The sequence below is a fragment of the Ricinus communis genome, chromosome 9 (assembly GCF_019578655.1).
Source record: "Ricinus communis isolate WT05 ecotype wild-type chromosome 9, ASM1957865v1, whole genome shotgun sequence".
NCBI lineage: Eukaryota > Viridiplantae > Streptophyta > Magnoliopsida > Malpighiales > Euphorbiaceae > Ricinus > Ricinus communis.
In genome coordinates this window covers 26,237,224-26,264,562 of record NC_063264.1, presented here as the reverse complement: position 1 = coordinate 26,264,562, position 27,339 = coordinate 26,237,224, and the positions used below count along the sequence as shown (strand labels likewise).

The 27,339-nt window shown below is 33.9% G+C and overlaps 1 protein-coding gene across 2 annotated transcripts; it reads right to left on the bottom strand.

Annotated features, from left to right (window-relative positions):
- Positions 1 to 722: 722 nt before the first annotated feature.
- Positions 723 to 27,339, bottom strand: LOC8288270 (nuclear pore complex protein NUP160). 2 transcript variants are annotated; one of them, XM_015722580.3, is made up of 27 exons: positions 26,999 to 27,339; positions 26,775 to 26,907; positions 26,409 to 26,670; positions 25,551 to 25,611; positions 24,277 to 24,434; positions 22,826 to 22,911; positions 19,198 to 19,302; positions 19,010 to 19,107; positions 15,722 to 15,842; positions 14,529 to 14,711; positions 14,202 to 14,394; positions 13,527 to 14,098; positions 10,841 to 11,003; positions 10,149 to 10,426; positions 9,859 to 10,046; positions 9,390 to 9,466; positions 8,946 to 9,292; positions 8,370 to 8,438; positions 7,994 to 8,276; positions 7,604 to 7,732; positions 7,176 to 7,284; positions 7,003 to 7,074; positions 6,726 to 6,861; positions 6,247 to 6,354; positions 5,993 to 6,133; positions 1,754 to 1,927; positions 723 to 1,343 (listed from the first exon to the last, which is right to left on the bottom strand). In XM_015722580.3, exons 1-27 carry the CDS (start codon positions 27,157 to 27,159, stop codon positions 1,299 to 1,301), a joined length of 4,452 nt encoding a protein of 1,483 aa, XP_015578066.2. In that variant the 5' UTR covers positions 27,160 to 27,339; the 3' UTR covers positions 723 to 1,298. The 2 variants fall into 2 exon arrangements, with proteins under 2 accessions (XP_015578066.2, XP_015578065.2); XM_015722579.3 differs by having other exon boundaries at positions 7,961 to 8,276; positions 26,999 to 27,338.

Here is a 27,339-nt window from a genome sequence, read left to right as displayed (position 1 = left end):
ATGTGAATCTAGTATTCTATTTTAGATTTAGCCAATAGGCTTATAATTTTTTTTTTCAGTATAAAATTGTTAGATTTGTATTTTGTAAGATTTTTATATTTAATTTTTAAATTTAAACTTAAAATTCAGACTTATCTAGTTTCAGTTGTTCGGTTCGAAATTATCTAGTTTCAGTTGTTCGGTTCGAAAGTTTAGAATAATACGGCTTTCAATGTAAAAATTTAATGAGATAATTTTGCACTTGTAAGATGTAACTAAATTTTTGAATTTAGAATTTAGAATTTAAGATACTTTTAATTTGAAAAAAGAATTTGGAATATTTAAATATCATAAAACAAAAAAAATATTTAAAAAAAAATCAAATTCAAATAGAATTTAATAAATTTTATAATTTTTTCAAAAACTTGGAAAAACAAAAACCCAATCCATTGATAATCAGATACTCTGCTCCTACTAAAACAGAATCAAAGAGCTGCTCATGTTGGCTTCTAATTTTATGATTTCAAGTAGAGCAATTAACAAGTGATGAGGGTTGAATATAAAAGTTTTTGGTTTGAAGTATTTTCCTATGGCTACCTCAATCATCTTCTTTTGAGGGTTTTCCACTCTATCTTAAGAAAAAACAAGCACTAGTGACAAACCTTAAACCTTAAAATGTACATAGAATTCAGACTTGAAAACTTGAACAAGCATAATCCACATCAAGTATATGAGATAAAGAATATAGGAAACAATTTCTGCAATTAACTCCCATGTATATTGGAATCAAGATACAGTAAGATCGAGTTCCTACACTACAAATACACCTACCCAACCTCTTCTTAGATTGTTAATTCAAACCTAGTATCTACATACACTCGGTCAACTGCATGAACAAAAACATGAAGATCTCATAATGGCTTCTATACAAGAGTAAAGGGAAAGGGTAAGAGAAGAAAAGCCCAAGGTTCTGACACTCTTTCAGGGCTTAAAGTCTACTGCCATATATTATCCCTAGAAAACCTTCGACCCTCTTTTCAGCTTGGCAGTAGGTAAAGCAAAAGGCAGAAACCGGTCCACCATTTTTCTGAATGTAGATTTTATCCCACATAATTAGTAGCAGGTTCATGCGACAAGATAAATTACAGACAGTGGTGACTTCAGGAATTGCAGCTTCACCATAGTCCTTGGCAAAATTGACATGTGATGAAAGCAAAGTGATGCTTAACTGTGTGCTCAAGGAATCCGAGTCATCAGTTGTAAAAGGACTGGAAATTGTCCTTCGCTCCACAGACAGTTAGAAGGTCGCACAACATTTCTTAACTGGTAGCAGCAGATAATGTATCATCGGAATCCACCTTTAGCTGAGAACACAAGGTATGGAAGACAATAGAATGAATTTTTACAGAAAGAAAAGAAGCTGTTAATTGAAAATATCAACATTGAATTTGGTGCTTGAGGTTTCCCTAGTATCAAACAAAGAAAAAGATTTTCTCAAAAATTACAATCCCATCTAATTTTTCCTTGGAATGACGATAGAAGACAATATACATATGATGCAATGATTTTATTTTTATTCAATGCTAGTTGTATGAATTTTTCTTTTCAAGAACAATTCTTATTTTAGTTTTTAAAGGGCATTTATTACATATTTCTACAAATTTGAACTGAAGTGTTACTGACAGGGTGTGATTTGGGCGGTGGATAGCAAATTTGTTAAGTAATTAAAATGAGATCATGGTCTGAGATCTATTTTGCTCAAAGTATTACTTACTATCTTTAGATGGTTCAGCAAAGCTCCATGGATTAGCTTTTTGAGCTTCTCACATTGGTCAACCATGTGGCCCAAACTGATCAATTCATCAAGTTGGCACCACAAGTGTTCTATTGTCGAGTATGGGAACCATGCTGCAAATGGTGTTTTCCGATGTATCAGGTCTGATGGTCTCTGCAAAAGATTGGTAGCAGCAGCATTTATCAGTAAAAAGCCAGCATCGTTAAGAATAGACATCACCTAGTTGAGAGGAAAGAAATACTAATGACTAATAGCACATGCAACACCATATAGAAAAACGATTCAATGAAATCCAAATAAACAATCATATAATAGTCCTGACCCACTTCCCCTAAAGAAGTAAATCAAGAACCTTCATTTCTTAAAATACTATTTTCTATAAGATAAATCCTCCTATTTAATCTTCATCTTCACTAGTTATCAAGAAAAAGAAAGAATAGATAGAATTGGGAAGTATCAAAAAGCATGAGAGAAAAAACAGCATTCTCAAAAGTAAAAAAAGAAAATCTATAAATACCTTTTTAGTCTTTTGAAATCATACCAAACAAGACGTCAGCTACTATAGGCTCAACAATTATCAGTTGACCCTTAACGGCTGAAACAAATCTCAATTTGTTCAAGTTGCGTTTTCCATAAGTTTCCCATGAACTCATCTCTATTTGGGAAATTAATTCAAAGAGAAAGAATTCATGTTATCTCACTCTAAACAACATAATGTACACCATTGTGAAACATACTATTAAGTGCAGCATTTCTGGATATGGTGCCAAATTGGACTAATACTCCTTTGCAGTCTGTTGGAGAATATTGAAGATAGGAAACAAATTCACATGTATTAAATAAAATGAAGTATAGTGGCATATAAATGGAGAAGAGTGAACATTAACACAACCCAATTGGTTATTTGCAAGAGAGGTTCCATACCCACTTATATGACAATTTTTATGAGTTAAGCCTGACACTCCTAGACCCATGGAGATTCAACACTACATTAGAGTCTAAGATGGCATACCAGAAAGATGATCCTAGGCAATAAAGTTTTGGCTAGCAAAGGAAGCTAGCCCCGCATATGAAGGCCAGGACTTTGCGCTACAGTCTAGACCCACTTGTAGAACTAAAGCCTCCAAGCTTAGGTCCAAGTGTGTTAGGGAAGGACAAAGATGTCATCCATATTAGCGAGACACTAGTATGGGATGAGTTACAGTTAAGGGGGAGGGTTTGAGAATACTAATGATGAGAAGAAAATCCTAGATGGAATAAATCTAATGACGTATGGTCACTATAGAGGCATATAAATGAGAAAGATGGGCCTTACAACAAGTCCAAAGGTACTGTGCAAGGAGAGTTCAAATCCCACTTACATGGGTGTGTTTGTAAGTTAACCTAACAGTTCAAGGCCTATGGAGATTCATAGTCTTTCAAAGTCTCAAAAGAAACCAAAGTACTTCCAATACCTGATGACAAAGCTTTTATTATAAGGATGAACCTCATTAGAATTCAGTCCCATCTCATGGTTGACCCCCATTAGGATTCAGTCCCATCTCATAGTGTTCTACATCTAGTGGGATTCGGTTCCACTTATTGATTTCTATTAGGATTTGGTTCAGATCAAATTGAAGCCAAATACAAAAAGGAGTATGGTTAACTTATACAAGAAGTTCTTACAGGTAAACAAGACTGCTCATACTCTCTAATACCATCAATCTTTTATTCCTCCTTGAGACCTCAATTAACTTGATCGTCAGAGTGAATATTGGACACAATCCCTCTAAACTTTTAATCTTTTACAGGAGGAACGGGAGAATCATTATTCAGGCTCATTACTTTCTTAGGCAAGTCATGAATTAGAAAATTCGGTAAAGATGGCCACAGCTACGACAAATTTTTATATGCATACATCTTCGGTGTCTTTAACCAATATATTAATTTGCTTCCATTGCCACTATCTCATTGATGTAGGATATCCTACATACATTCCTTTTGGAGAATATAAAAGGCTTTAGAAGGCCGGAAGTTGTTATTAATCGCGGTAGACAAAAAGATTCTAAGAGTCACTTAGAAATTCTCAGTAATCATGGAAAAGAATGAAAGGCCTCACATATAGGGCTGCCTTGAATCACACAATCCAAAATAGCAAAACTGGTTAATTTTTAAAACCAAATCTCTGGATAAAAATAATAAAGCTACATTTAACATTTAATAAATTAATAACTCAATTGATTTAACAAAATTTAAGAAACCAACTTTTTTCGTAATTGGATAATTAATAATTCTATTATCCAATGACTAATAAAATTTACAAAAAAAAAAAATCTTAATTACTAGAGGGAATATTTAAAAGAAAAATGCTAATTATCCATATATCGTTTTCCTTTCTATTGTGTATGTTTGGAAGAATAATTTTGTGGAATTCATCTCCAACACCAAAGTTAAGTGTTTGGTTGAAATAAAAGTTCATTTACAATTCTAACTCACTAAATCCATGGAATATATCATAACTAAACTAAATTCTAATAAAATATTTAGAATTTCCAAAAGAATTACATATTAGTAACCCAATTATTTCATAAGACTAATTTCATTTAATCTTTACTCCCATTTTTCTCTCATTTCTTCTATCTCTATGAATTTTTTTCTTATTATAAATCATCTCAAATGTAATAAATTTATTTGAATTGAATTCTATAGTAATCGTTAACACACAAAATATAGGAATTTATTTAGAAATAAAATGAATTTCAATCACAGATAGTCCGAGGGTTTGTTATTTTAATGCTTATAATTAGTAGTAAATTTAAAATTTAAGAAGTACCAAATCTATAGAATATTTTTAGAAGCTATTAAATACAAAGAAAGTTTTCTTTTTTCTTTTTTTTTAAACATGTGCCACCAAAAGAAACAAGTGAAAAAAAAAAAAATTATTTCTATTAAAAGAAAGTGCATCCATTATTATATTATTTTAGAACATGATTTTTTCATGGCAATCACTTATCAAATTGAAAACTAAGTATTTAACTTGCATTTTAATAGTAATTATTTTATTTTATATAATAATTTATTGATTTTAAATTTGTAAATGTAATTTACTTTGAATAAATTAATCTTATAGTTTTCATCCTTTATAAATTCAGTAAATTAATATTTCTAATATTTAATACTTTTAATCCACAAAATGTATTTATTATAAGAGAATCTATTGTATGTGTATTTATAGACCCAAGCTAAATCTAAACCCTTAAGGCTTGAAATCCTAATAAAGGTGGAAGAAATCACTACTATCCTAAACCAACAAAGCCTACTAAATAAGACTTTCAAATAAAATAGACCCCTAAAGAAATGTGAACTATTTCCAGCAAGCAGGAAATTACAGAATAACCTCGAGTTAATGAAGTGTGAATGTTAAACCATACTTCTAACTTTCTTGAGTACTTAAACTGGATTGAGTCTTCCCTCGTCTGCATAACTCCTCCCAACCAGTTATCAAGACCTCTCCTATAATCTACCTACACAAAGAAATCTCTGCATAACTGATTGCATTTAAGTAAAAAAAAAAAAAAAAAAAGAGTAACAATGTAGCAAAGTTGCTGAACCATGTAGCAATGACACTATCTATTCAACATGGGGTATACATACACCACTGATTTTCAGCTCCCTAAAACTTAAGGCCTGGTACTCATCACTATTAAGACTAAAGATCACTTGCAACATGCATCTCCCGCTATATTCCATTCTCCTAGTTGTGTCACTGGAAAATTGAACTGAACAAGGAAAAATTCTACCAGGTGCATGATCCCATCAGCTTTAACTCAGAATTCAAATACAGCTTCAATACCTTCCCCTGTTCACTGAGAACAGCCTCAACGCCCGCACTTGATGCATCATAACTCCAGACAAACAACTTCTCAAAATTTGGCAGCAGAAGCACTAATTTTCATCATTGAACTTTTAATATGCTCAAAGCTTCTAGGAAATTATTTTTGTCTCCCAAAATCATACTTGAAGACTATATGTCTTCAAGTTTCAAGAAAAAAAAAATGTCTAGTAACTAGTGAAGCTGCAATTCCCTATACATGCACACACCATTCAACCAATCACTGCTTAAAATACATCCAAGCTTGTCGCGAGATGCTAAAACTGAGTAAACCAACACAATTAAATAGAATAGCCACAGTATGTTATTCTGGTGAAAAGAACATGATGGAGAAGGTTGCAACTTACCACTGATGTAAATGATTCCATGTACTCTAGCAACAAATTTGTAGCTTCCATAAATCGACCATAATCAACATACAGTCGGAACAAAGTTGCAGGATTGGATTCCTGGCCCGTCATCCCCCAGGTCCTCTCCCTTCTAAAATCCTGCCAACCAATGATAATATATTTGTCATTATTCCACTTATGAATTTGAAGGTAAATCCTGCTTAATAATATGCCCAAAAGATAAATATTCCATTTCCTAATACAAGAATTACCTTGAACATACGTATTAGCCATAGAGGTAAATCAATCCGGGGATCTGTACGAAGAAGTGTTTCAGCAACAGTTGCTGGTAATCCAGCATGAAAAGTTTTATATTTCCCCTGCAAAATAAGTATGTCATTCTCAAAAGTCTACTATATCAAGTCAAGGTTTTGGGAAATGTAAACTAATCAAAAAATGGAGAATCAAGAATTAAATTAATTTCATTTATTTCTTTTATCTTATTAAGATAATATTTTTCTTAGCAGCAGGCCCAAACAGACCCTTAATTACCATTGAACACAAGTCTCTGCTTTTCTGATGTAGGCTCCTTTCTTTGTTCAATTACAGTGGTTTTTTACTTGATAAGAAAGCTTAAGCAATCTACAAGATTTTGCAATATTATTCTACAATGAGACCTCCTTTTGGATGTGGAAAATCACATGTTTGAGAAATAAGAACTGCATAAGAGGAAAGGGAAGAAGATACGAACAAGATAACGCTCAAGAGTTTCCCATTGGGTAGTCCCTCCAGACTGGTGAGACATAGAGCCCATATCAGGTGAACAATGAACAGCCACATCTTTCGTCGAGGATGGCAACAGAAGACCGTGAGTCCTCAAATCATTTCTGAAAATCAAGTCATCGTGTATACTGATGTCATGTAGCCCCATACCATGTCTAGAGAAATTCAGGACCGGGAGAGAGAGAGAGAGAGAGAGGGAGGCCAAGGAAGGAGTGCTGAGAGCAAGAAAGAAATGCTTATCTTACCCAGTAGATGAGGAGCCTAGTTTATTCGGACAGCATTTTAATGACATAGCAGAGAAGACTTTTTCCAATTCCCTAATAAAAGAAAGAACCAAGTAACATCCATAAGCACAGTAAAGGAAAAACTCATATTCATAGTCAAATGACATTATGCAACTAAAGGATGAGCACTAAACCTCTTTAATGCAGAGTGCTTCCAGAATTTCAGAAGAACTGTAAATGCCATATCATATAGATTTGATTGAACCAAGAGATTGACCAAATCCGACACAGCATTATCCATTCCTGAAAAGAAAATTAAAAATATTATAAAAAGAAGAAATGTGAATAATCAGATGAAAGTTAGAAACAAATGAGAGACGAATAGGTACATACTCAAATCTTAATCATGAGATGAAGATGCATACATATATGAGAAAAGAATGTCATTCAAAAATAAAAAAATCAAGTTATGAGGTAAGCCTTCATCGACTTGTGAAGTCATTTCGGTATAAATTAAAATGACCTTGAAAATCAGATTTTCCATTATAGAATGTGCTTACGACGATATATACTAAGTATGACCTTTATAGACAGAAAGAACACGAAACAATATATGTTTTACCACTGAATGTCCATTTGACATTTGCTAATGACAGCAAATATTGTGCAGAAGTCAGCACAAACTCATTTTCAACTTTCTCAAGATCAATGTAAGAGTTCTGCTTTTGAGACTGAATATCACTTCCCACTACTGCAACAGAAGCAAAATGCATCATTGTTCAGAATGGCATATATATATATACACACATATATGCTTTAATGCATGTATGCATGCACATATTTTTGTATAATTGCCTCAACAATATGAAATATTATCTTAAACCAGAGGGAAAGAGATAGCCATAACTGCAAATTCTATAATGAAAGTTGTAATATGAGTAACATGCAGAACAAACAGAATTTTGGATGCAATATTTACACTGTTCTTGCGCTGTTCTTTTGGCCTTCTTACTAGGATAATATTCATTAAGAGAATTTCCCTCAAGCAGAGGATCAATCCAAGCATAAGCAGGATGAACAAGATGGAGCGCGTTGATAGCAGCAGAAAGCCCATTCAGCCTTTCTTGAAGCACCAGTACTATCTGCTGGTGATCTTTCAGAACTACTTCAGTTCTCAAGCGAGTTGAATAAAGGTACATGTAACTTGCTGCCCTTCGCCAGTTATGCCGATGCATTTCAAATGCATACAGCAACTTATATGGGTTGGGCTTCAACAAAATGTCCGAGCGCGCTGCCTTCAAATTCAATGAAGAAAGTGCTCAAGGCATTAGTGCATGAGGAAACATCATGAGAAAAGATCAAAGCTCATTTTTTTCTTTGCAGCATACCTTCCAGGCAAGCTCTTGCTCAATCTTCTCTGCTAATCCTATGAAGGGTATTTGACCGCCACAAAGTACCTGCACTCATATAAATTCGTTGCTATTATTCTCTTTGTCAGTCACTAGCAGTTCATGCAATAGATGCCTCAAAAATTATCTAATACAGCTTAGAAGACAAAAGAGGTGACCAAAATTGGTGATCAGAATATAGATTTGTTAGCTATGGCATTCAAAAAGTAGCACAATGCTATTATTTTCTTTATCAGTCACTAGCAGTTCATGCAATAGATGCCTCAAAAATTATCTAATACAGCTTAGAAGACAAAAGAGGTGACCAAAATTGGTGATCAGAATATAGATTTGTTAGCTATGGCATTCAAAAAGTAGCAGACTATGAAATATTTTCAGAATTCACTTTGACACCTTCATGAGAAAAGGTTAAGATAAGATAAAGAGAAGTGTCAATAGTTTTTAACTGCCATTAAAATGGCATTAACTACTATGCTTAGCAACATTATTCAGGCAGATTGTAGAAATGTACTATTAAAATGAAACAACAAAATAATATCAATGATTCACAAATACCTTGACTCCTCCACGCTCATAGAGGACTATTATGAAACGCCTCAAACAGATATACTTGCTTTCCTCATCCGGATTAGAAAGTATGGCACAATATGCATCATATAAGTGATTGAGATCTAAAGTAAACTTAAAGACATTAGCCCAAAGTCGTCCTTTAATGGAAGAGGATGATTCAGTGGGAAAATCTCTCCCATAAGAATCATCATTCTGAGTAAGAGCTTCGTCAACTTGCTCAAGTGCTGCCAGAGCAAATTGGTAAGCACCTTCACCAATGCCATATTGCTCAAAAATCTGCATGGCCCATTCATAGTAATGAAGCTTCCAAGCAGCAGATGATACACAACCATCTGTAACAAAGATGAAAAACAGAAAAATGAATAAGTAAAACCATCATTGTATTGAAACAAAGTAAGAAATTACACTTCTCAAAAAAAAAAAAAATACCAAAACCAAGATGTGGCAATCCTGCTTCATGAGACAAAGCCTGCAAAGCTTGGGAAGCTCCTTGTCCAGAAGAAGCTCTGAGTAGCACACTAACAACTATTAAACAAGACTAAAGAAAAACAGAATTTATTAAACACAGAAAAAATGCAAAGAAGCATCATCTACCAAAGATCCATCAACTCTATGATATTACCACAAATCATTTAGAAAGATAGTAAGAAATAATTTCACTCCACGACCATGTCTTAAATTCAATAATTCTAATTGTATGAAGATCAATGTTCCCATACTTTTAACTTATATTTGCTTCTCAGTACATTCAACTGATTTGCAAATAGAGAATAGAATAGGTGCGAAAATTCACTTCTTCAGACACTTGCCCGAGATGCCTCTAAGGACTATACACTGGACAAAGCATGTCTAATATCATGAATAAGCAAGCAGCAAGAAATTTTAGATTATTAAGCACCTGAAGAAACAGCGAATAGCTTCACAAACTTTCCTTTCTTTCAAGATTCCATGGAATCCATATCGCCCCTGAGCAAGGAAGCAACATCCTAGAAGATGTTGAAGGACACACCAATCACCATCAGTATCTTGAATAGTTCTAAATATTTTCTCCCTTCGTAAGCTGGACTCCACCATAGTTAGAAGGCACTGAAATATGGAAAATAGACATACAGAACAGGAAGAAGTTTAGCTACACTGTTCAAATAACAAACATTTTAAATGTTCGAAAAGGGGATGCCAAGAAATAACCTCAGCAGCATCATACTGGCTATGCTTAAGGAGAATTAGAGCAAGTTCATTTGAACGCTTTAAGAAAGAATTAGATTCTTCCCCAGATTTTCCCCAAATAATCCAGCTTGTAAAGTTCCGCACCAAATCAAGGATGTTTTGCGGATTTGGGAGATTTTGTGAACAATGCTGATGAGGATCTTCACAAGAGGTTTGAATAGTTGTCGAAAGTATAAAAGCCAATGTAAAATTACATTTGCCCAGTTTGTCATTCCATGATCTTTTATCAATACTGCCATCTGATTAAGGGAACAAAAAATGGGTTACTGTTTAGTTAGTACAACATCAACTTGGCAGTCTTAACTAGATTCCAGTATTATTAATATTCTTTTGGCATCAGTAGAGTAGAAAAAATAAAAATAAATAAATGAATTACGCATGACATAATCAATGGCTTAAATAATTACTCAAAAAATCCTCTAGATAAGTAGCTGTAGCTCATTTTCAAAACTAGATGAATACTGATGAGTTTAGGCATACAACCATTCTGAACTGATAACACACCCTTAATCAAAAGACTGCCGCCTAGCCGAAAAAAAACTTGAATGGGTAAAACAAAATTATCAACTTGTAATAGATTACAACTTCAATCATAAGTGATAACCCAATCATTAAGACTTAACATTGAGTAGAAAACCATCAGTCTAACTCACCGATTTGCAATGCTGAGAGTTGGGAACTGAAATCTTCAATTGCAGGACATTCAGATGGAGTGGTGCAAAGAAAATGAATTATCAACCACTCAAAAACAATATCTTGAATCATTGGGACAAGTTCAAGTTGAATTCTGGATATATCATCAGGCAACATATTTATCTGCATAAAAATTGAAACAAAATATTATTCCCCAAAAATTCAGTAAAACCATAAACAATGTTAAGTTATACCTACAAATAAACAATAAGCACACAGAATTATGAGGTATTCGAGAACTATAAGGTATTAAAAGAAAATTGTAAGAAATTAATGTTGCTCGTTTTTCACATAAATATAAAAAACATTTTCAAGAAATGGCAGATCATAAGGGACAAATGCTGTTAGTGTTCTTGAAAAGAAATTGTGTGCGTAAAACATGGAAAAAATTTATGTTCTTAATGCTCAAGAATGGCAGATCATATACAAAAGAAAATTATTTCCCCTTTTTAATCCCCACAACTGAACAATGACAAAATAGTTCCAGTATACTTTTCATGACACGTAAGACTTTTTTCTTCTCGGCAACTCCTATATCATCTCTATCCCACTTCCTCTAGACATTCAAAACACCTGAGACATGTGAAATTGCTGTTCTCATCAGGATCTTTTTCCTTTTATTTATCTTCTTTTGTTTTTCTTTTAATTTCTTGAAGGGCGGGTCTTTTTTCTAAAAGAAATTTAGATTTTAGAGTGGGTTTGGGTTGGGATCAAATAAACTTCAGAAGCTGCAACCTGAAATTGTTTCTTATTTGTTTTTAAATTTCTTACAAGCCCAATTGGATTTTCATTTGATTTAGATATGTATGAGTTTTGCTGGATTTAACTATGATCCTTCATGGTATTAAGGGAAGGAATATTTGCTACTTTCATCTTCGAAATAAGGAAAGAAAAGAGGAGTCTTGTGTGAAGTGGAAGTGATACCATATTCTTTGCACTGTTATTTAGTCCAAATTATCCTTAATCATCTGCCAATCTGGCTTAGAGATACTGAAATTGCACTTAAAAATTATCACTTTTTTCGGTTTTAAGATTAGACAAAAATAAATAAAAAATAAAAAAACATCTGAAATTTTATCAAAAAAAAAAACCCAAATGCAGTGGTGCACAAATTAAGAAAACAAATCATTGTACATAAATACGTACATCGTTTGAACTAATCATTTTAGGTTTGACAGTGCATGCCATACATCTGCAATTGATGATGGGCATCTTTTAAGCATCTTTAGATAAGAAAGCAATTAAATTTAAGGAAAAAATTAAACCCTGAAAAGGCTTCATCCTAACCTGAATAAAAGAAACTCCAACACCCATCTGCTTACAAAATTTAATAATGCATAGAGCATTCTAATAGGAAAACACCTAATCCCTGAACCCACATCATAGCTATTGCACACCTAATCGCACATATACATGTTACTAATAAAGGGTTATATGATATATCCAGTGTGGACGTAGGCCAGCATTTCTATTGGGAAATCGGAGGTAATCCTAAGACAGCAGCCGCCACGAAAAACAAAACGAAAGGTAGAGAAACATTAGCCAAGCAGATAAAACTCGAGGGAAGAGAAACAGTCATCAAAGACAAAAGAGAAGTCGGAGGATAGCAACTGCAGTTGGAAGGGCAAAAACAGAATAAGGTTGTGAAAACCAGACAACAGATTGAAGCAGAGAACAATAATCATGATAGGTGATAGGTGAAAGGACAGCAAAATAGGGGAGGAATAATGGAGCTAAAGGTGTTAATGAGAGGTGAGAGAAGAAAAATATTGAAGAACATGAAGTTCCCAGTTAGAAACATAGAAATTGATTTGGACTTTTTTCCTTATTATCTTTCATTTTATTTTAGGTTGTTAGTTGCCTTTATTATAATTTTCAATAAGAACAATATAAATAAATTTATAACCACCCCAAGTGCCATGTCATCAGACTGTTAATGAGAGCTATGGACAAATTAATGGTATAAAGCACATGCTACCATTTTAAAGATTTTATAATCAATAAAAAGTTGTCCCTCATGAGGTACAGTGCGAAACCAGAGGATACTCGCCTTTTACAAAATTTTCTAGGCAACCAGACGCATGTGTATTTCTTCTCTGCTGATATTAACAGCATAAACAAAGCAATAACGGATTCCTTGCAATGCATTGTTAAGTTCAGATATCACATTTCAACAAAATTTGATTCAGATTTCAATTAAAAACAAGGGTACAAGTCGAGGGAATTATGTATTCCCTAATTTTTACAATCAGTATTCTAAAGAAGTAACAGAAACTCAACTAGAAATTTGTGTCAAAAGACAGGAATGAATGCAGGCAAGCAAACAGCCCAATTGAACAAGGTATGCAAGTTCAACAAACATGTTAAAACACACCCTTTATTGGCAGCATTTTTACCAATAAAAAGCTGACAGTTGATAAAATGGAAAAAACTTGCAAATTTAGAAGATGAAGTGCAAAAAACTGGGATATAGGTGTCATTTTCCCAATAATATAAGCTAAATGCGGTCCGAGAAAAGCATGCTTCCCACAAATAGAAAACTAGTAGACATAGGTGTAAGACTTAATGTTTAACTAAATAAATACAATATCATTAAAGATGAAAAGCAAGAAAAAGAAAAGAGCAATAAAGAGGGGAAAAACTGACCTGCCCACTGATATGGACAAGATAGCTCACAAATAGAAGAATGTCCAATGCAGAATCAAACATTGACTTTGCAATTTGAGAAGCAGCCTGGACCAAAATGGAAATATTCATTTCAAGTGATGTTCCAGCATCTAACTTTTGTACGACCTTCTGAGGTACGAGAAACTGTAGATAGCTCTCAATAACATTCAAGATTTGGCCCCATGAATCAGCTTTTCTGCGCAAAGCATGAAGCGAAAACAGTATATCAATTGAGAATTTCCTCAAATTTCTATGATCTGCCAGTTCCTTTTCCAAAGCAGCATCACGTCCAAGATTGGATACATGCAACGATGACACCATTGAACTGTATCCAGTTTCCAGAATCTTCAGCAAGCGGGGAACAATTTCTTCAGAAGAAACAGCTGACGTGCCAACAAGTGATTCATAAAATATAGCAGAAGCTACTTTCCCAAATTGTTGGCTCACATTCATAATGCATCTAATCGCGTCCATAAGAATCTCACGCTCAGTATCATCATCGGATAAATCCAATCCAAAGTTGATTGGATCAAGAAGTTCATCAGCAGAACCTATAAGAATACAGTAAAATACATGTAAGAAACAGTAAAGAGAACATCCATGAAAAGTATAATATATTTTATCAACTTCAGAAAATTCAAACATCAACCATACCATCAATAAGCACCTCAATTTTTTCCATATCACGAAATAAAGATATTGAATTCTTTCTGATTAAACCAATAACACCTGCAGAGGACTGAACTAGAAAACCGCATGGTGAATTGAACTTGCACCAATTATGAAAATAACGTGTACAAAAATGTTTCCAGGAAGAAAATATTGATGTTGGACTTTCACTGATACCCTGGGAAGAAATATATAGCATATCAGTCTTGCTTGCAACCTTCAAAGTGTACCGTATTCTTACTAGAGAAAGGAAGAACAAAATGGTTAAAGTTAGCATCATAAACAAAATTGTGAAGAAAATAAAAGAAGTACCTCATGTTCAATTAGCGAATAAACTTCTTTCTTTAGTCCACCAACAGTTAAGGACTGGAATTCAGTATCAGTCCAGTGCCTATTATAATCCAGCAGAGTGGAACGAAGAACAGAATTATGATGAACTCCAGGGTGAAGAAGCCGATGCAAAAACATAGAAGAGACAAATGGCACAACATGATCCTGTATAAGTTTAAGACAATAAACATTACAAGCAGCATAGTTTTACATGGAACCTTGCATATGAGTAACACAACACCAAAAGCATGATAAAGCCATTGACTAATAGAAGGACTTGCAGAATATTGCTACTGAAAAGGATTGAAGAATTAAGACAAATGTAAATGACAAAGTAAGTAAAAAGCAAAACACAAATCATAATGGTACTATTCCAATGTATGATAATGCAATCTTATGATGGCTTGTAGAAGAACAGGCAAAACAAGAATCTGCAGAGTTCATAATAATTAGCCACCTACAAAATAAAAGGTTTTTTCTCACAATTTATAGCATCCTCATAATGAAAAGATTAATTTCCTAGATGCCTTATCTACAGCGAGTCACAGAGTGAATAAAAGAAGAGTGACAAGAAAAATTCTTACTGACCATCTCATCTAGAGCATAACAATTTGTAAAAAGAAATAAGCTTATAGCAATTTCACTCGTTCCAAAACCCTAAATATTTAAAGGGATGCCATTCAGTTTACAGATAAATGTTAATAGTAACTTCAACAGCCCCTACTAGTTCCTTTTCCAGAGCTTCAAATGTCACTTTAGCGGACCATAGGCCATTAGTATTCAGATGACTATTATATCTCATCATGCTATTTTCAGCTTAAATTGTTACACCTACTGAGCAGGTGGGTCTTTGAAATGACCACCAAACTGGGCTCTGCAGGAGCCATGACGTAAAAGAAGGCAACACAAAAGGAAATAACAGATTCCAATATTTTATGAAAAACCATAAATAAGATTATAATATTAGGCATTTCTGAAATGAGAATTGAACACACTAAAACTCCTCTATCCTTTCTTTGGCTTCTTTTGATAAGTAACCAATTCTAAGATTTGGAGCTGGTACATTATGGCATCTACAGCATCAACAGTACAATATATCTCTGACCTCCCAGCACATCATTCCATCACAACATTCCAATTATATAACAGAGTTATAAGCAAAATCAATTTATCACCTTTGTATATGAGAATATTGAATGGATAATCCAAACAAGATCATCTGAAGAATGTTCAGAACTTTGAAATAGCTGATCAGCAACAAATTCTTCTTGCAAAGCATAGCACTTGGCTTCTTCCCTAAAAAGTGAACAATTCAGCTATATATATTTATTTAGACATTGACATAAAACAAGCAACTTCTTGAATCTAAGAAATCTAGTTTATAGGACCTATTGATGTTTACAGTCAAGCATGAAAAGAGATTTCTCTACAGACTTGTGCAGAAGAGCAAATTAACCCAAAATTAAGTTTTATCCAACTAGGACTGAGCTTTTATTATGGCCCAATTAAACCAAATTTTTTACAGAGTCTGAGCAAGTGCTCCTACAGAATGTGAATCAAATAACTTATTATAAAAATAATAAAGCATTTAAATTCATATCCAGCTGCACCACTCTTCCTCTCCGTTTCCTGACACTTTCTTCCTTAAAAGATCCTAAAAGCCAACTAATCTCCATATCTTCTTTAGTCATAGCACCTTTCCCCATCTTCCTCTTTTTTCCCTTCTCTTTTCCTCCATTCCTCCACAATTTTCCAGCCACCACCACAGCCTGGAAACCTCGGTCATTGCAGTTCTTCTCACTTCATCATCAAATAACTCCCTTCAATTTTTAGCACCACCCTTCACTCCATTGCAACTTTACTGCACAGATTGCTCACAGTCCATCCTCACTATTGATACTAACACGTGACCACCTCAAGGCCACCCAAGCACCAAAGATATTGTGCCCCATGTTTAGCAACTGAACAGGTTGTACACGGAGAATCGATTAACATAGATGGGACCAGACAGAAAGATACATTGAAGCACTCAAACAGAGGTTTTTGTAAAATAATATGCTAGAGTATTGGATTGGTTGTGATTAGTTTATTTAGATTGGTTTTGATTCAGTTCTTCCAATTAGCCTCTTCATTCTTGGAAAGAAAATAACTCAAGAATGTATATGTTCTGAGTTGTGATCTTATGATTAACTGCAAAATATGTAGAAACTTATAATTTCCCATTCTTTTAATCCATAAATGCAGTTTTGTCTGGCTTGTTCTTTTATTTTTATACCATAATAAATGAACTCATAAATCCTCCAATACGTTTTTCCCATTTTCTTTGTTAGAAACCTCATTGATTCTTGGATTTTCTTTATATTATTGGCAGCATAAACTAAAACTTATTAAAGGGTAGTATACTGTGGGTTTTTTTAACGCATTACCAGCAAGACAGTGACTGCAAAACTATTCATTTAACACTAAAACCAAGAAGTCAATAAATGAAATTAAAAAAGTGTTTCTGAATTTTAAAGGAAAGAAACCCATTTTTAACCCTTGAACCTTTCGAATTGAGTCTCCAAACTCCTAAACTTTTATTATATTGGTTTGAGGTCTCATACTTTTGTCTTTATAAACCTTCACGGATTATTTAGTAATTGGAATTAAAGCGTAAAATTAATCTAACAGTGGCCCTTTTAATAGGATTCTGTATCAGCATTAAGAAAAAAAATTAAAGTAGCCTCTTTTCTCTAAAAGAAATTTTAAGAATTCCAAATTCTCCATCTCTGTCATCTTCATCTCTTTTCTTCCGTTCTCCTTCATTTTCTTTCATTGGCCACTTGAGAGAGAGGGAGAGGTAGCAAAGAACAAGAGAAATTCCATAATGACAAAACAATTAAAATCCAGGCACATCACAGAGCAAATTGCTCCAAGCAATTTGGCCAATCTTCTCACATCTCTATGTTCCTGTCATGATTGTGCACAAGTTTGCACTGACCAAAATAATTCATCAACAACCTTCAATGGTCATTATGGGCTTCCATTGGATGCTAGAATAGCGTACAACGGTGTAACCAAATGCCTAGGTGTCTGTTCCTATCAATAGAGTTTAAACTTGGATGCTAGAATTGCATATAACAATGTAACCAATTGCCAAGGTCTCTATTACCATTAAATAGAGGTTAAATCAGACAATAGCTCTAATAAAAACTCTGTAGTTTCTTTCCTAAAAAAAATAACTCTATTGTTCAAATGAGGGGCTCGTTGACGTTAGAGCTGGCATGACTGCCAGAGGAGAATATAAAATAGAGCTTTCAAGCATGAAAACTATTAAGAAAAGCGGGAACAAAAGAGCAACGATGCAGGTGACCAAGTCAGGTTTAGCAGTGGAAAAGTAATGTTAGGGGATTTTAAAAAAGAATAGGAATTAGCATTTGGTATATTGGGTATTATCTTTATATTACATTGTCAGAAACAACTAAAACATAGGCTCAATAATCAAAGATTTGCAAAGTTTAGGGGCCTAAAGATGTCTTTTCTCAAATTTTAATATATTAAATTAATGCCCATGGGATTTCTCAACCTTTAATTGATTAAATTAATCTCTATGGGAGCACTGCTCCAAAACATAGCGTTCAATTGGATTTAATTGACCTGTAATTATAAAGTTGGACCAATTTGCTCTTTTGGCACTAGTCTATAGGGCAAAGTGATGCTTTATCCCCAATAAGCGCTTTAGAATGCCCAATGTTATAGAAAATAGAAGAAGAAAGAAAAGTTCAAGACAAATGAACTGCAAAATAGGAAGCAAGGACCCCAAAGGATAAAATTCCAAAACAAATGGCTAGTGAAGGCATAAGGGGGCATCAACGCAGAGAGAGGTTCTAGAGCTTAGGAGCAAGGTGCAAGCGCACATCAAAGAGAGGCAAGACATAGAAGAAGAATAAAATAATTAATATTTGAAAGCAATAAAATTTAGAAAACACACGCATATAATCCATAATGCCTTAGAAGCATTTAGAAAAGGAGAGAAAATAGGGAAAAAGATGGAGTACTAAGTGGCAGTAGAGATAGAATATATAAAAGGATGATATAGAGAGAGGAAACCTAGATGTGTACTGTAGAAAACCCTACAAACAATGTTAGCTTCCTATTGTGTAGTTTGTGATTGATCTGAAGCCACCTGGGCTTTTTTTTCCTCTTACATGCATTCTTTGGCATGCATGAGTGCATGGTCTGGGTACTTATATAGTCAAACCAACCTTGGACATTTACAGAAGAAGAAACAGTTAAAACATACAAAAGCATGCCTTGTATAAGGCACAAGCCTCAAGGTCACTCGCTTTTAGTGTTTTCAGGCATTAGGATTTGCACCTTGCATAACTATGTGAATGAAAATTAATATGAACATGGTCTACAGAGAAAAGATAATATAGTTCAAAAAAAATGTAAGTAAGAACTATTGCAAGGAGTAGACTTACTCACTGTTACTTGTATGAATTAAATTATGAAGCATTAATCCATTGTCCTTCAATATATAGATCTTATTTGAAGTAAGTTTGAAATCGATGAATTCCCCCTGAAATGAAACAGTAGCATTAGACCCTAATAATCAAATATTCTCATGAATAAAAATAGTGCATAAGAGCAATAGAAAAGCAATGGCAACCTCCTGAAGAGGAATATTTTGCATTGAGGACTCTACTGATAAACTGATCCTGTCTCCGAAACTACAGTGGAGCCTTAAAACATAGACCATCTCCATGCTAACTTCCTTCATAATTGAGAAAAGAAATTAATCATTACTACTATAGCATAAAGGAACCAAATAAGCAAAAAAATAGTAGCTTTATGATCAAATTTATGACAACTGAAACAATCACAGCATCATAAGTTGACTTAGAAACATCACTTCCACAGCATCATGATCAATTACTGGCCAAGAAAAATAGGTACAGGATCAGAAATACCACTTCTAATACCTACTGCGATGTTGTGACCTGTGCAATTAATACTATTACTTTAGATGTTACATTATTCAGTGCACAGATATAGACACCAAGAAAATAACTAGATTTAATCAATCAAAGCACATTCTTTGCAGAGAACAACCTGCATGCTAAAGGAATCTAATGAAGGATTCAATCAAATGTCTTGCATGCCAAATTTGTTACCTTGATTAATGTTTCCTGCAGATATATTTGAAACAATTCTCATAAAAAAATTGGCCCCTGCCCACAAGACCAACAGATTGGAGAAAAATGCAAAGTATGAGGCCTAGAGGTGTAATCAAGTCAAGCCAACTCACAAGCTACTGAGGATTGACTCAAAAAACACTCGAGATTAATTCAATAATTATCAAGTCGAGCTTGAGCACTCGAGTAAGTCGAGGAATCAAGCTTGAGCTTGAGAATACTTGACTCAGCAGGCTAGCAATCCAAATCGAGTTTTTATTATTTTACTATTTTACCATTTATATACTAATTGAGTCGAGCAAGAGTATATAATCGAGTTGAGGTGAAAAACTGAGACACAATTGAGTTTGAGCTTTTTTTATTTGATAGTTTTACACTTTTTATATAGTAGAATAGAGCTGAGCCAAGCTCGAGCTTAAAAAATGAGACTCAGTCAAGTTCGGGTCAAGCTTCGAGCTTTGAGGTTCTGCATTAGGTTGAGCTCAAGCCTTTGCAGTGTTTCAAATTGATGCGGCTCAATTATACTCCTAATAAGGACAGCAACTACGACATGTAACATCAATAATGCCAAAGCTTACTCTCCTTTTGTGAGCACATTGCATGAAAAGAAGTATTTGCAATTAAAAGCACACCTAAATGAAGCTTGAAAGGAGAACCGGAAGAAAATTATGTCACCAAGATTATTAAGTTGATACATTAGTTATACATCTCCGACTATTTTTCTACTTGTTCAAGGAAAACATCAATAGTGCATCAATTTTCAAGGATCATAAAATTGCCATTGAAGTTATCTAGGAGAGGATATGCTTCTAATGGTTTTTCCTTGCTTCTTAATGGTGTTCTTCATCTAGAGACTAGAGCTTATCAGTTAGGAAAGTTAACAAATATTCAGTAGGATTGGATAGCTGAATTGTACTGGCAGATGTTATCCTAATGATTAACGGAGTTTTATTCTTTTACTCAAATGTTGAAACAATAACTATGAATTCCAATTTTCTATAAACAAATTTGTCTCACTTCATTTAACTTCTATTGCTAGTAAACTCATAATATCCTAACAGTTAGATTAGAACTTCATTGAGTCGTTGTCCAAAGCAAGAATCATGTTGTAACTTCATTAAAGCATCAACAGATCAAAAACTATGAAATGTAAGAATTTACCACACTTAGGTTATTGTTGTAACATTCATTCACATTCAAAGTCAGTAGATGAAAGCACTTTCTATACAAAAAAATACCAATTAATTTATAAACACAAATATTATTGTCCATATTAGTTGGCACAAGATCAAGTGTTTGCATAAACAAATAGTCAAATTTAGATTTTCACGTAAAAAAATTCCACATCTAACAACCTACTATTATTAGTAATAATTGCTGCTCACTACCTCCGCCTACTCCTTTTCCCACATGGGGGGTTTTTGCAGGAGATCCCAGAGGCTCGCCCGAAAGGCTGCTATACCATACCTTCTAACTCAATTCTACTCTAATAGTCACTAGACTCACTATAGTAATACAATCGGCTGCATCAAGTAATCTAACTACAAAATTCGGCATTCCAACCTTTAAGTACCGACTCCTCACAAAAGATGGAAGTGTTCAAGGGCAGTAACAACCAACTAGAATCCATTATCTTAATTTGTTATCTTATTTGCAATAAAAATAAGCTACTAAACAACAGAAGATTAAATGTAAAAGCAATTTTGTTACCTTATGCTAAATATAACAAAAGAAAAATAGTGTTATTTACTTATCAGATGAAGGTCATCAGATTTAGGTATGTCGTGCAAGAGGCATGAGTGAATATATAAAAAGAAGAGTACGATTAAAATGTATGAAAAAAATTAAGTTGTCCTTTGCTAAATACTACAAAACTAAAGCTAGTGTTGCTTCTAATTGTTGAAAGGTGTGTTACCATGAGCGGAGAACACAAGACAGTTACTATTTTTCTTTTCCCCATTACCAAGAACGAAGATAATGCAAATAGTTTATAATATTTTCCATATAATCAAATGCAAAGTCCATGTTGGGTCTATCAAAATTTCAGGGGAATATTAGTTCTTTGTTTTCTGCTACCTTGCCTCATCTCCATAGAGTCTCTTCTCCAAAGAATCTCCACATAATACCCTCATTATACATTTTCTACTTGTTCCAGTAATATGCTTCCTAGATTTTTCATTTATCCCTACAATTAAATGACAAGGAAACATTAAGCCTTACCATAATTCTTTTCAGCTTTCTTCTATTTCAAGTAGATTGGTATCTCGATGACCGTGGGTTTCTCTTCTAACTCCATCTGTATTCATTCTAACACCTTTTATCTAATGGCGTTTAGAAGGCTTATCATCAAAAGGATTTCCAGCTGCTCAACTATCTACCATAGGTTAACTCTAATGGCTTGTTGCAATATAGAAAACCAGAATGACCTCTTAACCATGTTATGAGCTCCAAGGATGATAAATCCCAAGCTTACTTCTTCCTACACTACTCTACCTCAAGTTGTTGGTCTATATTTAGTCAATAAAGGTTCTTTTCAAAGGAGAGTTAGATGTGTCAAGCCAAAAATTTTGACGAAGTTTCTACAAATAAATTTAGGACATTTTGAATAATTGGTGGGAACAGAACCATGCAGGTTATGGATGCATAGAATCACTTAGATCTCTTTATAAATGTAACACTAGACCAAGAAATATAGATGAAAGGATCCATAAAGTCACACCCAAACTAGACCCATGTTTAGTTAATTGTCTAAGTTGTGGTAATCAGGGTGTTAATTATCCATAAATTTACTAAAACAAGGACACGGTTACTAAGTAGCAACCTACCAAAACCCAACCATATACGTATTAGACCAAGTACTCCTCCCATCCTAAAACTTAGTAGAAATCCACTTCAATAGAAGAAAGTTTAAACTTTTAACTAGTTGAAGAATTGCTGTAGAATCCTTCCAAGAGGCAAGATCAACCAATTAAAAATTCCAGCATATATTAAGATACAAGGGAACCCGCTAATAAAGTAAATAAAAGCCGTAACAAACTTATTGCTTTAGAAACAATAGTAGATAATAATTCAAGAATCATTATTCACTGCAGAGATGTGTACCACAGTATGTTTGTACAAGATGGCCAAGGGAATTAAGCTTAAATCCGTAGTAGCATCACCCACGCACAATCTTACAACTGTTGCACCTGAAAGTAGAACGTAGAAGAGAACGTAAGGAAAAGTAGATAAAATAGAAAGTTTGATCTTAATAAGCTCAAAATACTTTTTTATCGTTAAAGAACAAGAACTTTACTAAGCAGTAATACTAACAAGAGACACATTCAATGGATAACACCAAGCAAGTGGGTTTCTTTCAAGATACCTTTTCTCTCTAAGGTTTTGGATAAGTGCAGAGAAAAGTCTAGATTGCATGCCACCAAGAGGCCATAAACTCACAATAGAAAAATCTATCAAAAAAATAATACATAAAAAGCTTGTATATTCAAAAGGCAGAAAGCACTACCAGCCCAGACAAAAATCAAAGTTTCATTTCTTACAACTCCACCACCACCAGCCACCTGCCCACTCCTCAAAAACCCCCAACCCTTCTCTCCCCCTTCCTCAAAAGCCCTATTATTCCCATACATCTAGAAAATTTGAAAATGAAAAATAACACTCTTTTCATACCCATACAAGACTGTACACCCCAAAAATATAGTTTCTAATTTATGTTCATCTGGTTGCCACTTTCAAGAAATGTTAAGTTAGCTTGTACTACCATTTAGCAACAACTGTTAGCCATTTGGCACTTCCATGCAGACTCACTCATTTGCCAATTGCATCATTTTACAAATTATTCAAGTTCTTACACTTCATTTGGATGGAGGAAACAAAAGGGATAGGGGAGAAAGAAAGCGTCAAAGGGATAATAGTTATCATTATTTTAGGAGTTTAATGAGGTTTAAAAAGAAAGGATAAAGCGGCATAATTTATCCCTTGAACCCTACTTTAGAAGTTAAGGAATATGAGTTATCCTCCATTACAATGGAAAATATATTTTAAATAGAACTATCTTACACTTTAATACCTCGAGTCCTTCCCTATCTTTTGAACCCTCATTTAATTTCATTCATATACCACGGGTTAAATAGTAAACGACTTTCTTTCCTTTCCTATGCTAAAACTCACGAACGTAGTGCTAGTGAAATCCATTAAACTACTTGCACTCTTTACCTGCAAATATGATGATCTAATTTTAGGTAATGGCTTGAAGTGGAATCTCAGATTGATACATATCTGATTTTAATCGTCTTCCACTCGATTAGGAAACAATATATTGAACCACTACATTCGTTCATTAGAATTCCAATCCTCAGAGGACCTAAGGAATTCTTTCCAAAGCCTAGTGATGAGGTAACTAATATTTAAACAACAAAACATTGAAAAAAGTTTATGAGGAATTAATCATAAATATTGCTCAATTATTTTTCCTTTGAAAAGAAAAAAAGAAGATTTATCAGTGTATATATTAGAAATTGCATAAAAGAAAAAGAAAAATTTATAGGTATTGCCTTCTAAATTTGGAATGCTCATGGAGTGGCTTAAGAGCTTTCCACGACATGACAAGTCCCATACTCGTAAGATCCCATCAGAATGAAGCCCAAACAAAAGTTTTAGCCCGTGAAACTCCTGTATTACCAAATCCTGCACAGCCCCTACCATCCTACTCCTGCATGGCATGTTCTGAAAAAACTTAATTCAAGATGAAACAAATGATAATAGAAATATAACTATTTCAGGTTATATAACAAGCATGATAATAACATTTAAGCATTTTTGGATTATCTTCACCATTATAATTAAAGAGTAACATTTTTTTGTCCGAGTGATACAAGACTTAGATTCTTTTACAAATTTTACATTGTTTTTATTCTGAACTTTGAGTATCAGAGTATATATCTTTAGATTTGTCAACTTATACATTTTTCAAATTTTGCAAATAGAACATGTAGCAATTTTCATTCTCAATACAGTTCCATCGTAACAATCAACAACCACAATATTAAATGTGATTAAAGCTATGCTAAAAATTACAAACCAAGTGTTCAAGTAATTTGCAAGTGTCTCCAGATGTCATTACTCAGTATAAATTGTAAATTAGTTAGTTCATAAATCATGGAAAGATATGACTATAGCTATTTTAGAACCAGCATTGCCTAGTGATGAAGAATCTCAACTTCATTGTGAAACTAAAAGGGATGGCCCAAAAAATGTGCATTTAGTCAAAGGTATTTCACCATCAGTTAGACAGTCACTTCAACTCTGCAAATATAACTATTAATTGGTTTTAAACTATGATGAATGTTCTGCAAGTCCAGGTTTCTTTCTCATGCTTAAGCAATGATCAGCAGATAAAAGGACATACTCCCTCCATCCCAAAAAGAAAGTCCTTTTCTCCTTTTTAGTACATCCCAAATTATAGTCTAGTTCCCTTTCTTAATTGTTAGTTTAGTAAGTAATTATCAAAAATACCCTTCATTAATTAACATAGATATTATTACATGCAATTAATGTTCACGTTTTATACTTTTAAATATTAGCTATTATAAAAAGTTAATAAGGGTATTTTAGAAAAATAGTGATAAAAGTTAATGGTATTAACAAAAAACAAAAACCTACATTTCTTAATCTGCGTATAAATTGAAAGTGGACTATCTTTTTAGGATGGAGGCAGTACTATTTTATGTCCTCTCTTATCATTTGTTTGGCATTAGGCAGAAATGAATATAATGTTACACAGCAAAAACCTTCTTATATAACAGTTTGTCCAAATGATAATGAGTACCTAGACATGAAACCCCACAAACGACTGATGCTTAAATCATCCCGCAGCTCATGTACAAAACCTAGGGGCAAGAACAAGAGCAGATTAGAAAAAGGAAAATCCATGAAGAAAAATTAAACCCTAAAAATTTCTTTGTACATAGGCAGAAGTAGGACATTGTAGAGCTCCATATTTTCATTGTCAAATAGCTAAACAATGTAGCAGACGAAACATTTCTTTTCACAAGAAGAGAACTATATTGACTAGAGAAAGCAGAATACAAAATGAAGGATAAGATATCCTCATCTAAAAAAATTAAGAACAAAGTAATAGGCATAATTGTAATAATAACAATAATAGAAAATGAACAGTTATAAACAGCAACTAGACATGTAATGCCCTACAATCAATCTGAGTAATACTCAAAAGGCAGCCTTCTGAAGAGCCCCCAGTTCCCTGAAGCATAATCCATGAAGAAGCTAAAAGAACATCTCATCTCTCAACAGGTTAAACAACAGAGCCTGAATTTAAAAAATGCAGACACTTCCTTCCAAAATACACATATATGATTGCAATATCTTATAATGTTACACAAACATTTGACTAGCATTATTTTCACAAACATTTGAATTACAACTATGTCACACAACATTTGACTTTCAATAAGTTACATAAACATTTGATCATGTGACCTCTCTCTTTCCCACCAATAAAACAAAAGACAAGGCAAAATAATTGCCCGTACAGGGTCTCCGGCATTCTTTCCAAACCCTAGAGTCCATTAATATTCTTTAAAAGTATGTATATGCATTCAATTTAGAAGGGGAAAAAAAAAGAATACAGAGACCATAAGAACATATAAACAGAAAAACAATATACCGGGAGCATTTTGGTCAAGTGAGCCAAGTTGGAAACAGGCAACAGAGCCATCATTTCTGCCAACGGCAAGACATCCGGCAGTTGCTGATACACTAGTTATTGTTACATTATTCAAATAACTCTGCAAATTAAACTCTATAACCTCATCCTGTGCAAAAGTGGAGCTGGAAGTATAACCAGAAACATTCCTTAACTTGAAACCGTAAGCTACTCCTGTAACAGTCAATGCATAGAGCAAATAGGGATACGCAGGAGGACCAAACTGCAATTTCAATTCATTCAAATAATTAAATAACAGTTCAATGTTTCAGAATTTCTAAATAAATAAATAAAATATGAGTAATGATAATTATACATAGGACAAACCTCGTTCTTGCAGATATAAGCAAAAGGGTAAAGGGCATCAGAGAAAGTGATACGGAGTCCAATTTTGAGAAATTTTTTATCAGCAGAGAGCTCAAGTAGCTCAATAGCACAAGGGAGGTTCTTGTGAATCCTCCTGTTGCAATCATTTATACATATCTTGAAATTGGTTGCATTTCCACTGGATTTAATAAAAATATAAATAAAGTAATAAATAATCAACGTACCAAATAAGATAGACAAGGGGGTCCCCAATTACGGAGCAGGAAGCACAATCCTTAGAGAGAGGAGCCAAACGAAGAGGTGAACCGGCAGATGAACCGGCGGCCTCCGGGACGGACAGCTCGAGCCATGTGACAGAATCGCTGCCTATGATTGGGACTTCCATGCGGCCTAACGTCGACCGACTTGCGGTGTATCTTTTTCTTTCTTATTTATTAGTTTCGCTTAAACCCTAATACTGCGTTGCAGTCATTTTGCCACACTGAGGTTTAAAACGCCACACCCCGCCTCTTTGAAATACGGGGATCTATAATTTGCTTAACATTTTCTGAAACAAAAGGCATAT